The sequence below is a fragment of the Schistosoma haematobium genome, chromosome 4 (assembly GCF_000699445.3).
Source record: "Schistosoma haematobium chromosome 4, whole genome shotgun sequence".
Classification (NCBI taxonomy): Eukaryota; Metazoa; Platyhelminthes; class Trematoda; order Strigeidida; family Schistosomatidae; genus Schistosoma; species Schistosoma haematobium.
In genome coordinates, this window is record NC_067199.1 from 44,616,906 (window position 1) to 44,633,533 (window position 16,628).

A 16,628-nucleotide genomic window follows, 5' to 3' on the forward strand; every position below is an offset into this window, starting at 1 on the left:
GTTCCAGGCCTTTGGTAACATCCATTGATGTTAATCTAACCATTTGATTGAAATAGTTCTGGTGAATTTAAGAGGTACTTGAAGTTTGATTAATACTAAAATCAAGTGATTGGGTTTACCTCACCGAAATGCGGACTCCAGTTAGTCAGTCTTTATCAATATACATAAACCTCATTGTAGTGGACAAAGACTTGTGACCGTAGACCAATAAGCTAGCTATTTGATGCGTCCTAGCCCCACTAACTAGAGGAAGAAGTCCAAGCTTCGAACGGGAAAGTTTATTCCGTAAGCCAACAGCACGAGTGAATCATAACAGACACCAATCAAACGTATATATACAGCATAAAACTGTCCTTGGAAAAGGTAGCAAAAATAGCATACTAAAAATACATAACGCACTAATAGAGTTGAACATTCTCCCAAGTGGGAAATACGACATGAACGTGAAAAGTGTGCTTTTAGCGCGAAAACAAGAAAATTTAAATTTTCAAAATAAAATTATAAAATTAAAGTATTTACCAAGTGACTTCTGGGGATCTAACATCCCCAACATAAGAACTGTTTGCTTTGTTTAAAAAATGGTATAGACCTTCATGATCTTATATTAGCCAACGTTTTCTCTGGATTATATTCTACATGTCAACTGGATAACTATTATTAACCACTGAGTGCTGGACGATTGTTTCATCGCATCATGACATTCTTCAGAATTGTACATATAACTTCACTAAGAACTGAGTTTTAGAATCTTCATAACATTCATAAACTATGGTAACTCTAGACCACTCAATTGAAATTCAATAGAATTTCAATGTGAAGTATATTCAAAGTCAGTAGAAATGACTATCTCGTTTCCAACATGGCTAAACTTCAACAATCACAGCTTTTCACTAAAACCTTGGGAACTCGTGTTTGAATTGATCAATTATGGCTTAATATCATCAACTTTAAAGAGTAATTTTTATGTGAGAATCTAATATGCTACTTGGATAACTAGATTTAAGTAGGAGGAAGATGATTACCGCTTGCAACACGCCGATTGAAAGTTAAACAACTCAATTATGAAACTACTTTTACACTTTGTATAATAAAGGATTGAATTCATGAGTCAATTGAAGCTAGACTACAATAGAGAACCTGGAAGCCCTGAACAGCCGTTTTGTCATATTGTGGGACTTCAGCAGTGCACATCCACGATCCCGCTCCATGAGATTCGAAGCGTTCGCTCACATGAGTGATAGGTCCTGGGTTCACACCTCGCGGGGCAGGATCGTAGATGCGCATACAACGGAAGTGAAATATTTCTGTGGTGATATTCTTCAACTTATTGTTTTTACTATTAGTATAGCACTGGAATCATTCAAGATTAAAAGTATAGTGTTGAATACAACTGTAAAAACTCTATTCAAATAAAGATGACGTCCACTAAAAACATTCTGGATTATGTAATAATCGTCTTGTCATACTATTGGTCTTCTAATTAATCTGATTTAAGATATAAATTGATCTAAATACTGAATGTATAGCAACTGATATAGAATCAATAATGTAAAGAGTAAGTGTTAACAGCGAGATTGTTAGATCCTGTGTTTAATGTAAGACGTGATTATGAATGTGTACTATTCACTCATCCATTTGGCTAAATAGAGTCTTGGCTTTATAGCTGATGTCATTTCATGATGAAAACCCATAAATCTAATTCCTAACCCTAACTATCAACTGTAAATTAGAATCCTTATACTTCACATTGGTTTATAACCTTCATTTGGACCTAGTAATTAGATGGACATTCTCAAGGCCACTACAGGGTCACTCAAAGGTCATCCATAGATTATAATCTCGCCGGATTCCCCGTTAGGTAACTGGATATAGAGAATTTAAAAAAAACAATTTCATCATAACAACTCGTTCATGTACATACACTGGTATGACTGATGTGAACCCTAACCCCCCCCCTTAATTAAAAACAAACCATATCATAAGTAATAATATCAACTTACAATGTATTATCAGCTAAAAATTTGACAATTTTATCTAATACTTTTTCATAGATACCAACACGAATCCAAAAATTTTGAAAGAATGTATCAGGACGACTAAAAATGGAAACAAAAGAATAGATTTTGATTCATTGTAATCTGCATAATGAACAAATAAAGAACAGGGATTACTGGAGAAGTAGCAGTAGTAGTAGTGGTGGTGGTGGTGGTAGTAGTAGTGGTAGTGGTGGTAGTAGTAGTAGTAGTAGTAGTAGTAGTAGTAGTAGTAGTAGTGGTAGTAGCAGGATGAATTATGTTTCGAATTTGTAGAAAAATGATCAACACTTCGAATTCTTGGAATTGATTACACATTCCAGATATAAAAAACTTGAGCTCGATCCTTTGTGGAAGTGGAGACTCAAACTCAATCGAATCTTCACCTGAAAAATGCTTAATAAACTATCGTTTACATTCAGTCAAGTAATTCAATATGCAGAAACTCATTGTCATTAGTGAAACAAACTCATTCTAAATCATCTCTCTAAATGAATTAATTTATCTGTAAATTCTCGCAGTTCTAGTGAGAAACCGTGATCAGTGGAGCTAATCCGTGACGGGTAGATAAAGGTATCTACATCAGTATAATTGAAGATGGTCGCGCAATTTTGTGGATTGGTTAAGATTAAACGTTACCATGGTAGGATACCATGTCAGTGATCTAAAGGTTAAGCGTTTGCGCGCAAGACTGAACGCACTGAGTTCGAATCAGGCGAGCAGATTGGTGGATATGCATTGCTTAGGAGTGCCACAATAGGACGAAACGGCCATTCAGCAATTCCAGGTTTTCAATAGTGATCTAATATCAATCGATTCATCATTTCAATATAAATAATTTGTGATGGCAAAAGAAATGACCTTAAATACATCGTTCATAAATCCACAGGATATCCAACTAAGAATAAGATAAAAGTTCCCAATCGATGCATTACATTAAAGTAAATGTACAACCTAAACAATTTTACAACTAGTAAAATTAAAACAATCTTATATCACATGTTTGTTTTCGATATTTAACGTTACTATTTATATCAAGTTGACAATGATTGTAAACTGGCGTGAATTCTGTAATTATTATTCTTATCGGAATATATATTTATATGTATATATATATAGCAGTACTAGTCGGTGATTATTTATATGTGCCATATTAGTAAGTGCGGACTACTTCGTTAATATCTGTGAAATAATCACAAAGCAGTAGTTTGATATGCCAACGTCTCAAAATCGACCATAATACCACACATGCATTCAATAACTGTCTTCCATTCATCCCAATTTCTCCATTCGTATTATCTATAACAGATCGTTTTTATTAACATCGACACTGTTATCATTCCTATTAGTCTGACACACATCATGGTGATTTCATTCGATTGTACTGATATGGTGTACAATGGACTGATGTACATTGGTGCTAAGCTCTATGTGGAATACAACAGACCGACTTACTCAGATTCGAGAAATCTTTTAATAGAATGTGAAGGCTGATAATACTACATGAGTGTTTAAACTATAGTAGATGAGACAGGACTCGAACATACAATCTATTGAATAGGGATCGAATGATTTTCGTTAGTAAACCACTGCTTTCAATGTCATGTAATTGTTCTGCATGCTCTCACACGACATTCTCTATTCTATTTCAATCGTCATTCAATTTACACTCATTCATCTTTGTTACGTTGTAGTAAACAAGATCTGAGGGGGGAAAGATCAATCTATAATTTAGTGCAAAATTACAGTATCTTCTTAAAATATGAAAACTATGCATCAAATACTTCATTTGCACATCTCCAATCAGTTGTCTCTCACAAATTTCATCGTTCCCTCATTCCTCTTGTTATTACAATTACTCTCTGTTTATATTCGCGTTCACTTCAATTCGATCTTCTCAATCTTGTGTTGCTATGCAATCCACTTCCAATTCGTCTTACATACTAATTATATTTTCCAACACAAGTAACATCCAACACAACATCACTCAACGTTACACTATCTATCACTATCACTGTCACTGAATATCACATGTATGCACGTACACATACACTCACACTCACACACGCACACATACACACACACGCACACCAACAAAACAATCACCCCTCTGTGAATTTTATAAAATCACAAATGCTTATTAGTGAGTCATGACTTCTCTCATTTCTAATTAATTATCTCGGTTTGACACGATGTCTGTCAGAAGAGATTTACATCCATTGTCTCATACTATCCTAATGAATCTATTCATTGTAGAAAGTGTACTACATTGTCGAATGAATTGAGTATTATCCATGAATTTGCCTACTCGATGAGATATTGTAAATCAATGATTTTGAATAATTACTTGGTTCGAGTGTCATGTGTGGAATTGTGGATACGAACTGCTGAGGAGTGTCATACTAGGACGAAACGGCTGTTGAGTGCTTTCAGGCTTTCAATGGTGGTCTAGCTTAGATGAAGTCACGAATTCAACTATGAAAACTTCGTTATAATAGCTAATGAAATATGACTTTAAAATTATTTAACAAGACATAAACCAATCATTGATTATGACTATTCATTAGTCTATGTCCTTGACCAGTATATAATAACGATATAGTTATTTGTGCATCTAATCCTGTCAATCAGTAACTGAGCTTGGCAACAGTGTATAGTGGAAGTTGTAAAGCAGCTGATAGTAGTAACGAATAGAATGTCGCTATGCAATAAGGACAAATTCAGTTTTTTTTTGTTTTTTTTCTTGATGTAACTTTATAGTGACAGCAGAAACATTCACTACAGCTTGAAAGATCTGAGAACCATACAAACGATAATTCATTTGTAACATGTCAATTAATTGTTTCAGACGTTATTGTTCCTTCATTTCTACACTAATCACTCTCTGCTTTCTTCGATCATCTTAATCTACTGCTGTCAGGTATTTCACTTTCATTTGGTGATACATACTACTTATATCTATTGGGCATCAGTAGTACACATCACATCATTACTGACAAGTTTAAATTGAGGTCAACTGTACGAATTGAAAATCGGCTGCTCTTAATTTTTCTATAGTTTAATGGAAATCTCCTTAATTTACCAATTTATCAATCATATAGGACGAAACGTTCATCTTGGATTGCACTGGTAATCATCATCCATCTCTGCTTATATGAATCACAATGTTAATAAACATGGCAATTAAAGCGTAAATGTACCATGAATACAGTAAATAGTGCTGACAGTTAATGAACCATAAAAATATATTACTAATCTGTGATCTGTAATCAGATTACTATGTAATATGTGAAGGTACGGATCCTACTCTACGGAGCTGAAATGTAGAGAACTACTACAACCATCATCAAAAACGTACAACTATTCATGAACAATTGTCTACACAAGATACTCAATGTCTACTGATCGACAGTCTACTGCTGGGAAGAACAAACCAGCTTTCAACTGAAGAGGAAATTAGGAAAAAGGCGTTGGAAGTGGATAAGACATACGTTAAGGAAATCACCAAACTGCATCACGAGACAAGCCCTAACTTGGAATTTTGAAGGGAAACGGAAAAAGAGGAGGGCCAAAAAATCAGAAGCAGATATCAAAAGGATAGACAACAACTAGGAAGAATTGCCCAAAACACAATTATGAATACAGTGGTCTTGAGTGCTGTCAGAATTATGAAGGCGGTCTTCCTTCAAACTACGAACTAATTCTTTCATCCTTTACTACGTCCTTATATACAATCTTTCTTTTATATATTACCACTACTGAATTAACTACTTCTATGAATCCGGTGTTCATCTTGTTGTGATAATGATGTATGGCAACTTGAATCAATGCACATATGTGCTTGAACTAACCTTGTAGCTAACTGATTGACTGACTGACCAAAACAGAATTGGTTGGAGAATCCTAATATGTATCCCATACTCCTCCAAGAGGGTTAACAGGAATAATTTATCAAATATATGTAAGTTATATAAACCAGCTACAGATATATTATCTACCAGTGCTTGATCTGAATTCACTTCAATGTAAGTTAAGTTCATTTTATCAATAGAATTACTGTTCATTAGAATAATAAGTATATCTCACTACTGAATAATTGTCAACTTCTTATAAGGCAATTCACCATGAATGATAATTGATGCTTAATATTCTCTTTTTTTTTTCTTTTTTCACCATGAAGTACTATAGTAACTAGTTTAAGGTCAACAAAGAAAAAAAGATATTTTAATCAATATTTACTTCATTGAACTAAGTATGAACGGGGTTCGATATCCGTATTCAAGAGTATCATGTTTATTTCATGTTATATTGAATTGATAGTATCACATATATGTGAAGGTGGTAAATATACCTTAACAATGAATGTAACTAAGCTTCAATACAAATATACAATAGATAGTAATGTATTGTTTAATTTTCAACATAGTACATGCAATGTCGAGTCATCTAGACTAGTGACTACATTGTAATTTGGTCGATAGGATTCAATTTGCACTAAGAAGAACATGACATACATGAAAATGAACACCACTCAATGATTAATCAATTGCAAATACATCTCAATCCTACAAGACGTCAGTTGTAGCTTTCATAGCTCAGTGTTAACGTATCTGATTGTGAAGCTGGAGGATAAGGGATCGAATTCGTCAGGGAGTATCAGTTCCCTCAAGATTATAGGTACACCTTGCTGGCAAGTGCCAAGTCACATGAAACCTTGGTTCAGCGTTTTCTGTTGACTATCTCCAACCACCACCTTATCTCAGCATAGTGCATGCAATGTTGAGTCATCTAGACTATCGGCCACATTACAACTTGGTCAATAGGATTCGATCTGACATACATGACATGGATTACCATCCAATGATCAGTCAATTGTAAATTTTCATGCATAAATTAATCATCTCTTAGTCAATATCACACACATTTATATATAAGATGTATCAATTTCATACTACAGGAAAATAGAAACTGTTTTACTTGGATCTTTCGGTCAAGGAAATATGTACTGAAAATCATGTACAAGTGATTCTAAGTAATAAGTATCATTATAGACTATAATAATCGAAATGATCTAGGTGTAACGTAATCAACTGAAAACAGTTCCTATACTGATTATCTTAAACGATCAAGATTATGTTCACCATCAAATAATATTGCCTTTCATACTGTCCAACTAATAGTAAGAATAATTTCTATTTCTGGACAGGTCCATGTCCCTATATATTGACAAACTTATATTATCAGAAAGGGTTTTTATGGATATTATAGTAATTCAATAGTTAAGTTCATAAGTTAATTGAAACTAGACCATCATAGAAAACATGGAACCACTTGTCCTACTATGGGACTCCTCAGCATTGCTCATCGACGATCCCTTCCCGTGGGATTCAAACCCAGGACTTATCGGTCTCTTATATATACATTAATTCATTGGTAGAGTAATACTACGTACTTTATTTTGATTTGCTATCTATATTACTACTACATTTAGCATAATTATTTGCCAACATACTTAGAATTATGTTGATTAATGTATTATCTGATCTCGCTGAATTACTAACAAACGCTGATCGATTATAACGACCTACATCATATTTACAGTCATTGCAAATTTATATAAATGAGTACCAAACTTAACTTATGCCAAAGTATAAAACTAATTAATGTAGTGACATATAATATGCGTTAGAAAGGCTGTAATACTAACTATACATCAATTGTATTCTCTTTAAAAATGCAGAAACCACACGTAAAATTGCTGTTATTTATGCATAAATATATATAACAATACCGGATACAATAATGGTGAAGTGGGTGCTACTGTTGTTGATAGATATAAGTAGTATATATCATCGGCAGCAATTAACAACAGCCGAACACGAGCAGAGAAAGTCCAAGCACAAGCTGAATACATAGAAGCAAACAAGCAAGTGAAGAGGAGCATTAGAGCCGACAAGAAAAAATACGTGGAAGAACTAGCAACGACGGCAGAAAAAGCTGCTAGAGAAGGAAATATGAAACAGCTTCACGATACAACGAAGAAACTAGCAGGGAAATACAGTAAACCAGAGAGACCGGTCAAAGACAAAGAAGGCAGGCCAATCACTGAAATTCAACAACAGCGTAACAGATGGGTAGAATACTTCGAGGAACTCCTGAATAGGCCGGCTCCAATGAATCCACCGGACATCGAAGCAGCACACACAGATCTTCCTATAGATGTCAACCCACCAACGACGGAAGAAATCAGAATGGCCGTCAGACAAATCAAGAACGGGAAAGCAGCAGGACCCAACAACATACCAGCTGAAGCACTGAAGTCAGACGTCGAAGTAACCACAAGCATGCTTTACCCTTTGTTCAAAAAGATTTGGGAGGAGGAATAAATGCCAAAGGACTGAAAAGAAGGACACCTCGTCAAGATTCCAAAGAAAGGAGACCTGAGCAAACGTGAAAACTACAGAGGCATTACACTACTGTCAATACCAGGGAAAGTCTTCAACAGAGTTTTGCTGAATCGGATGAAATATGCAGTAGACGCCCAACTTCGAGATCAACAAGCTGGATTCCGTAAGGATCGGTCGTGCACAGACCAAATTACGACACTATGGATCATCGTCAAACAATCAGTTGAGTGGAACTCGTCACTATGCATTAACTTCATTGATTACGAAAAAGCATTTGACAGTGTAGATAGGAGGACATTATGGAAACTTCTTAGACACTATGGAGTTCCTAAGAAGATTGTCAACATTATCCGGAACTCATACGACGGACTACAGTGGAAGGTCGTGCATGGAGGACAGCTGACAGATGCATTCCAAGTAAGGACCGGAGTCAGACAAGGCTGTCTATTCGATACCTTCCCCTTTCTTCTGGTCGTCGACTGGATTATGAAGACCTCAACATCAGAGGGAAAACACGGCATACAATGGACAGCTCAGAACCAGTTAGACGATTTGGACTTTGCAGATGACCGGGCCCTCCTATCGCGTACACACGAACAGATGCAAATGAAGACAGCCAGTGTAGCAGCAGTCTCTGCATCAGTAAGCCTCAGTATACACAAAGAGAAAACCAGGGTCCTCAAATTCAAAGCGGAGAACAGCAATCCAATCACTCTTGATGGCGAAACTCTGGAAGATGTGAAATCCTTCACATACCTGGAAAGCATCATCGATGAACAAGGAGGTTCAGATGCAGATGTAAAGGTGAGGATTGACAAAGCAAGGGTCTCATTCCTACAATTGAAGAATATACGGAACTCAAAACAACTGTCTGTCAACCAATATCAAAGTGAGAATCTTCAATACGAACGTCAAGGCAGTTCTACTGTATGGAGCTGAAACTTGGAGAACTACTACAACAATCATCAAGAAGGTACATGTATTTCTAAATAGTTGTCTACGCAAGATACTGAACATCCATTGGCCGGATACCATCAGCAATAGCCTTCTGTAGGAGAGAACAATCCAGCTTCCAGCTGAAGAAGAAATTAGGAAAAGACGATGGGAATGAACTGGACATACATTACGCAAATCATCAAACTGCATTGCGAGGCAAGCCCTAACTTGGAATCCTGAAGGGAAGCGGAAAAGAGCAAGGCCAAAAAACACATTACCTCGGATAATAGAAGCAGATATGAAAAGGATGAATAACAACTGGAAGGAGCTGGAAAGGATTGCCTAGGACAGGGTTGGATGCAGAATGCTGGTGAGCGGCCTATGCTCCTTCAAGAGGAGTAACAGGCGTAAGTAAGTAAGTAAGGTGGCAAAAGGTTAAGAATATCGAAGGAAAGAGAAAGAGAACAGAGAATGAATAATGTGGAAACGAATGAACAGTGAAGTTTGAGACGACTGATGACATTTTACAAATGAATTATTTACTGTATGATTCTCAGAATTTATTAAGATGTTCCGTAATTTAGTGTTCAAACACATGTGTTCTCGTACACCATGACAAGAATACATTCAAATCTATTTGTGGTCAGCTCTAAAAATGGCCTTTATCTCTCACTTAGTTCTCAATCTACGCAAATGCCTTGTCAAGCATACTATGCTTTCCGTTGACCCTATGGTTCATAATAAATCTCTTCTCATAGCAAATTTGAGTAGAAATTCACATGGTGTTGTTTTACTTGTATTTTCCCATTTCCGTCTTAAATAACAATAGGAAGATACAAGTAAAACAACATCAAGTGAATTTCAACTTCACCTCATTGCACAAATAGATGACTATCAGGACTCAGTAGCAAAGTGGATAACACGATGGTGTTTGAAGCGAACGGTATTGCGTTGGAGTCTCAGATTAAACGTCAACTCTGGGACGCAAGCACATGACGAGTCTCGAATAGAACGAAACGCGTGTCCTGGATTCCACTGCTATCCACTATTCATCTTTGCTTAAAAATCTGAGTAGTGTTTTTGATCAATCAGTAGAGCTTTATAATTGTATATATCGCCTACATAAAATTGGTATTGTTTTGTTCACGAAGATGACCATTTGGTTGAAACACTCGTGACCATTTTTTGCTTATTCAGTAATAACTGATGTTGTATGCATTGATGATATGTGACATTTGTCGCTTCAACTATCAACGGATTATTTTGTAAACTGGAGGGTATATTCACTTGGTATTATTTGGCATGTATGTTCCCATTGATGTTTAAGACCGCAATTGATCAGTCTGTTATCGGCATATGTGCATACTGTGCGTATGCCTCGATATCGCCTTAATTCACAAGCTTTTTGTAAGCAATGATGGATAATGGCTAGCAGTGGAATCCAGGACGCGCGTTTCGTCCTATTTGGGACTCGTATATTTGTTATCATTTACCATGTGATTGAAGAACAACTTCATCTTTTTTTCAAATTATGACCTCTTTAATTCTAATCACCGTTGATGATTGAATAAACAATGTCCCATCAAAATCAACTTCATCTAGAAGAACAGTTGTTTAAATGAAATGACTAGAATTAGTGCAGTTCACTATAATCTCCTACATTTCATTAATATAGGTATATACATTATTATCCTGGGAGATTGACCTATGAGAACACTTTGAAGACATCTTACGAATTCAGTTGAGTTAGTATACCTTTCAGGTAAACAATATTATAAATCTGATCAACTGACATTCATCAATAAGAAATGATAGACCATGTGGCTAGTACTAGGTAAAATTATCAACGCTCAAAGATCGAAGATAAGATGAATAGGAGAGAAGAGATTACTATGTTTTATATTAATATTCAAGAACTAATAACAAAAAGCTTCCTTTGTAAAACTATTCATTTCATCAGACGAAAGGCATGGAAGTTTGTTTTTAATACAGAAACCATTGTAGTGCAAATGATATTCAAGGAAGTAGGTCAAACTTAGATAAGTGGACTTTAAACGTATAATCACCAAATTACATACTAAGAAGTTTGTTAATATCGAATAGATTCTAGGTTCGAATTTCGCAAGGTGGGATCGTGGATACGCACTGATGAGGAGTCCCACAATAGGACGAAATGGCCGTTCAGTGCTTTCAGGTTTTTCATGGTGGTCTAGCTTCAATTGACTAATGATCTTAATTATTATAATAATTAACTATTGAAGAATATAAACGAAAAGAGAGAAAAAATAATAAACAAACACCGGATGTGAAAAGATTATTAAAATCGCTTATTTAGCCATATCTGCTTAAGGTAGGATAAGAAAGGGTTTTATGAATTTTTCTGAACAAATAAACTAGGGTTGTGGGTTTCGATCCCTATAGCTTCTGCCATATAAGTCAGTCATTAACAACGTAGAACTTCGTACGTACGTATATCAGTTCGAGTTGCCACACCACATTAGCACAGAGATGCAGTCGTCGACTCAAATTCCGTAGTGATAGAGTTAGTAAGAGCATAAGCAGTAATCGGAAAGATTAGAGTTTGGAAAGAAAAAAAGGGACAAGAATAATCCAGGAGATTAGAATTCGGGAGAACACAAAGAGTGGATGCACCTGCGCCATTGCAAAAGATTTTGAGCCATATCATTCAAGGTCTATAACCATCGATTGCTGTCATCTCGCGGTACCCAACCAGGTAGTCTACACCTACCAACATGGCTCAGTCCACTTGTCAATGACTTCATGGCACAAGTCACCAGCTGAATTTGTAGATGCACATTAAGGAGGTTAACTCAGGTAACTGATTATTTGTTTGAGTATCACTGATATCAATACAAGGTTGGTTACGCAAAATGTTTTGTTGATTGTCTTTGCAAATCTATAATCTAGGACATAGTTAGCCAGACCCAGGTTGAATTGAAGTTTTAAGAATAGAGGTACTGGCTATTCAATTTTCAAAGAAATTCTTTCATAATTGGGATTCCATTTGGGATATTCGTTTAATGCTTTAGCTGTTAAGACTATAAACTGATGTTATATCTGTGAACCAAGTACAGTGCAGTTGTCTCCCATAAACATTAAACAGTCCTCCTTAGTTTTTTTACACGAAGCATCAATGTTTTCAGTCAGTTCGCATAATATTAAAACGTATAATATGAGTAACTGACATACAACTATAGCAAATTGTACATTTTAGCTTATGAAAGTGAACATTTTCTCTTCATTATTACTTAGATCTAAAATGAATAGCCTCTCTTGACATATAGAGAAAGAAGGCTACTACGCTCAAGTGTCAGGAATAATATCAACAATGAGATTCAAGTACAATTAATCGAAGAGATATTTGAACAGAATGCGATAGACATTCTTAAGGATTCATTCTCTCTATGAAAATCATCTACTTCAACTTGTACTTTCGGGTATTATCCCAACCAACAAACAAATAGAAATAATTTTGAAGAAATGAATTACGATTTACTGATGGGAGGCCTATGTATCTCAACGAGGGGTAACTGGCATAAGTAGGTAAGTGATAAGAGATAAAGTATGATTCGAATTACGCGCAAATATTTCACCTCCATAAGCAATTGATCAATATTTAAGTCATTCATTAATAACGTCTTAAACTGTGGACAATAACTGAGATCAGTACGAATTCGATATATAACACAACTTCCGAAGAAAGTATAGACATACCTATCAGACTAGTATCCATTAGTACTAAACCCAGATAAAGATAGTCAAACAAAGTGCACCATACTCTCAAGTCATTCACATTACAAATTAATTAACAGAAAATTGGACTTGTGTGAAAAACTAGAAATAAAGTAACTTAGCCAATTTTCACAGTTAAATTCATATAGTCCATCTAAGTTAAAACACCATTGAAAACCTGCAATCACTCAACAGCCGTTTCGTCCTAGTATGACACTCCTCAACAGTTCGTATCCACAATTCCACACATGACACTCGAACCAAGTAATTATTCAAAATCATTGATTTACAATATCTCATCGAGTAGGCAAATTCATGGATAATACTCAATTCATTCGACAATGTAGTACACTTTCTACAATGAATCCATTAATTAGGATAGTATAAAACAATGGGTGTAAATCTCTTCTGACAGACATCAGTTTTGAAGTTATACAATCCTATAAAACGGAGATAATTAATTAGAAATGAGAGAAGTCATGACTCACTAATAAGCATTTGTGATTTTATAAAATTCACAGAGGGGTGATTGTTTTGTTGGTGTGCGTGTGTGTGTATGTGTGCGTGTGTGAGTGTGAGTGTATGTGTACGTGCATACATGTGATATTCAGTGACAGTGATAGTGATAGATAGTGTAACGTTGAGTGATGTTGTGTTGGATGTTACTTGTGTTGGAAAATATAATTAGTATGTAAGACGAATTGGAAGTGGATTGCATAGCAACACAAGATTGAGAAGATCGAATTGAAGTGAACGCGAATATAAACAGAGAGTAATTGTAATAACAAGAGGAATGAGGGAACGATGAAATTTGTGAGAGACAACTGATTGGAGATGTGCAAATGAAGTATTTGATGCATAGTTTTCATATTTTAAGAAGATACTGTAATTTTGCACTAAATTATAGATTGATCTTTCCCCCCTCAGATCTTGTTTACTACAACGTAACAAAGATGAATGAGTGTAAATTGAATGACGATTGAAATAGAATAGAGAATGTCGTGTGAGAGCATGCAGAACAATTACATGACATTGAAAGCAGTGGTTTAGTAACGAAAATCATTCGATCCCTATTCAATAGATTGTATGTTCGAGTCCTGTCTCATCTACTATAGTTTAAACACTCATGTAGTATTATCAGCCTTCACATTCTATTAAAAGATTTCTCGAATCTGAGTAAGTCGGTCTGTTGTATTCCACATAGAGCTTAGCACCAATGTACATCAGTCCATTGTACACCATATCAGTACAATCGAATGAAATCACCATGATGTGTGTCAGACTAATAGGAATGATAACAGTGTCGATGTTAATAAAAACGATCTGTTATAGATAATACGAATGGAGAGAACGGGATGGATGGAAGACAGTTATTGAATGCATGTGTGGTATTGTGATGGATTTTGAGACGTTGGCATATCAAACCACTTCTTTGTGATTATTTCACAGATATTAACGAAGTAGTCTGCACCTACTAATATAGCATAGATCAACAGTCAGTGACCTAAATGAAAAAATGTCACGTTTTCGTTTTGATCATCTGTAGATTCCTTTAAACATCTCATAATTGACGTAAGTCCGTAAATAACAACAAACGTTTTTACAAATTTGTACTTTCATTCAGTCAGACTCCAATCTCTCTGTGGTTAATTAACTTAACTACTTCACTTCTTATCATTAATTTAGGGGTTGATATCATTTAGTGAATGGTGCGAAATCCGACTCACACGTCCGCGTCGTGCCTCTTGGATAATGAGACGAGTGATTCATGAACTAACGTGAACGGTAATCCGGGTGGTGGAAATCGGGCTAATCACCCACCCTACCTATACTCACCAACTAATTACGAACTCCACAGATAAACATAGCACAACTACATTTGGAATGGAAAAAGACGAAAAATTTTCTCGAAAGTGGTGCATATATCATATGAAGTTGCTCATCATTGGGCAAACTCCAATGGTTTGCAGAAACAACCATTATAGTCCTGGTAGTTGTGCCGTTCTTCGATGTAACCCACAGAGAGACACAGCACAATTACATATGAAATGGAAAGTGACAAAAATTTCGAAAGTGGTGCATGTATCATTTGGAGTTGCTCGTCACTGGGCGAAGTCCAAACGATTGCAGAAACAACTATTCTAGCCCCGGTAGTTGTGCCGTGCTTTGATGTGACCTGTTCCTCTCTAGAAGGGCCTACTAAGCTTCACCAACTTGTTTGGCATCATTTAGTGAAAGAAACACTTCCTACAAACGTTTCCATTATGCTTCAAGGCCATCAGAAGACTAAATTTTGTGAAAATCAAAACTATGTTATTTAAGAATTGTAGGTCCATAGAATGACATTCTAGTAGCTCAAATTCAACCACATAGAACTTTACTCGATCACATTAAAGCAATAAATCTTTACCGGACCATTTCTCGTTTTTAAATGCGTAACTGTATTCCTTTTTTTTAAAACCTGCGCTAACCAAAGCTGAAAATACTTATATGAATAGTGCATTTCCTTCTGAGATGGTAAGAGCATTCACTGTACAATATTTTCACTTGTCTTATGAATTAGAAAAATCACCTTCTCGGGAGCCATAAACTGTTCTATTTCTTAGTATGGAGTTGTAGAGATTGTTAAGTTTTGATTGAGATTTATGAATGGATCAATATTAAACCACCATTGAAAACCTGAAATCACTGGATGGCTATTTCGTCCTAGTATAAAACTCCTCAGTGGTGAGTATCCACAACCGCACACACGAGACTTAATCCCAGGATATTCGGCCGTTCAGTGTTTCCAGGTTTTTAATAGTGATCTAACATTGATTGATTGATAAACTCGATCAAAAAACTCAACAATCTTCACAACCCATTTACTGATAATTAACATTTACTCACTAATGACTAACTTTAAGAGGTCATTCTTGAAGTTCTAGTGAGAGATTATGACCGATGAAGTTAATCCGTGTCGTATATGAGAAAGTTACTCACCGAAGACAATAGTTGAAGTTATACATTAACACCATTGGATACATGTTTAGTCACATAAATTCCTTTTAAAAAAATCACCATGGTATTTACATTCAATCATAGAAACTAATTTAACTTATTAGTTTAATGGAAGGAAACTAAAAAGCGGTTCATTTTAGTCAATCAATATCGATTAAATTAATCAATATATGTATACATGTAATCATATTACATAATTGATTAGGGATTATATTCTGTTAGAATGAATGATCCTTTATATTATTTTAAATGTATTAAAGTATTCTAATCTTTAATAGTAACCAAGTTAGTGATTATAAGAAGAATTCAATAATTGACAATTTTCAAAAATAATTAAAAAAAAACAAACGAACCGGAAATACACCATTAAATATCTAAAATAAATCTAATCATGGTCTTTTCTTTTCTTTTTTTAAATTTAATGGAAGGTGGGGATTTAAATTTTTGAAATTAGTTCCTGTTAATAACTGGACATTGATGATTTCAGTAACTTGGAGTT

General features: G+C 35.3%; 1 protein-coding gene across 2 annotated transcripts in view; it reads right to left on the reverse strand.

Moving 5' to 3' along the window:
- The window catches only part of SGSM2_4 (Small G protein signaling modulator 2), a 99,918-nt gene that overhangs the window by 63,475 nt on the left and 19,815 nt on the right, over positions 1–16,628 (reverse strand). For both annotated transcript variants that reach the window (XM_051216529.1, XM_051216530.1), the window contains one exon: positions 2,001–2,096. In XM_051216529.1, the coding sequence (XP_051067127.1) occupies positions 2,001–2,096 (96 nt within the window). The remainder of the gene's footprint in view (positions 1–2,000; positions 2,097–16,628) is intronic.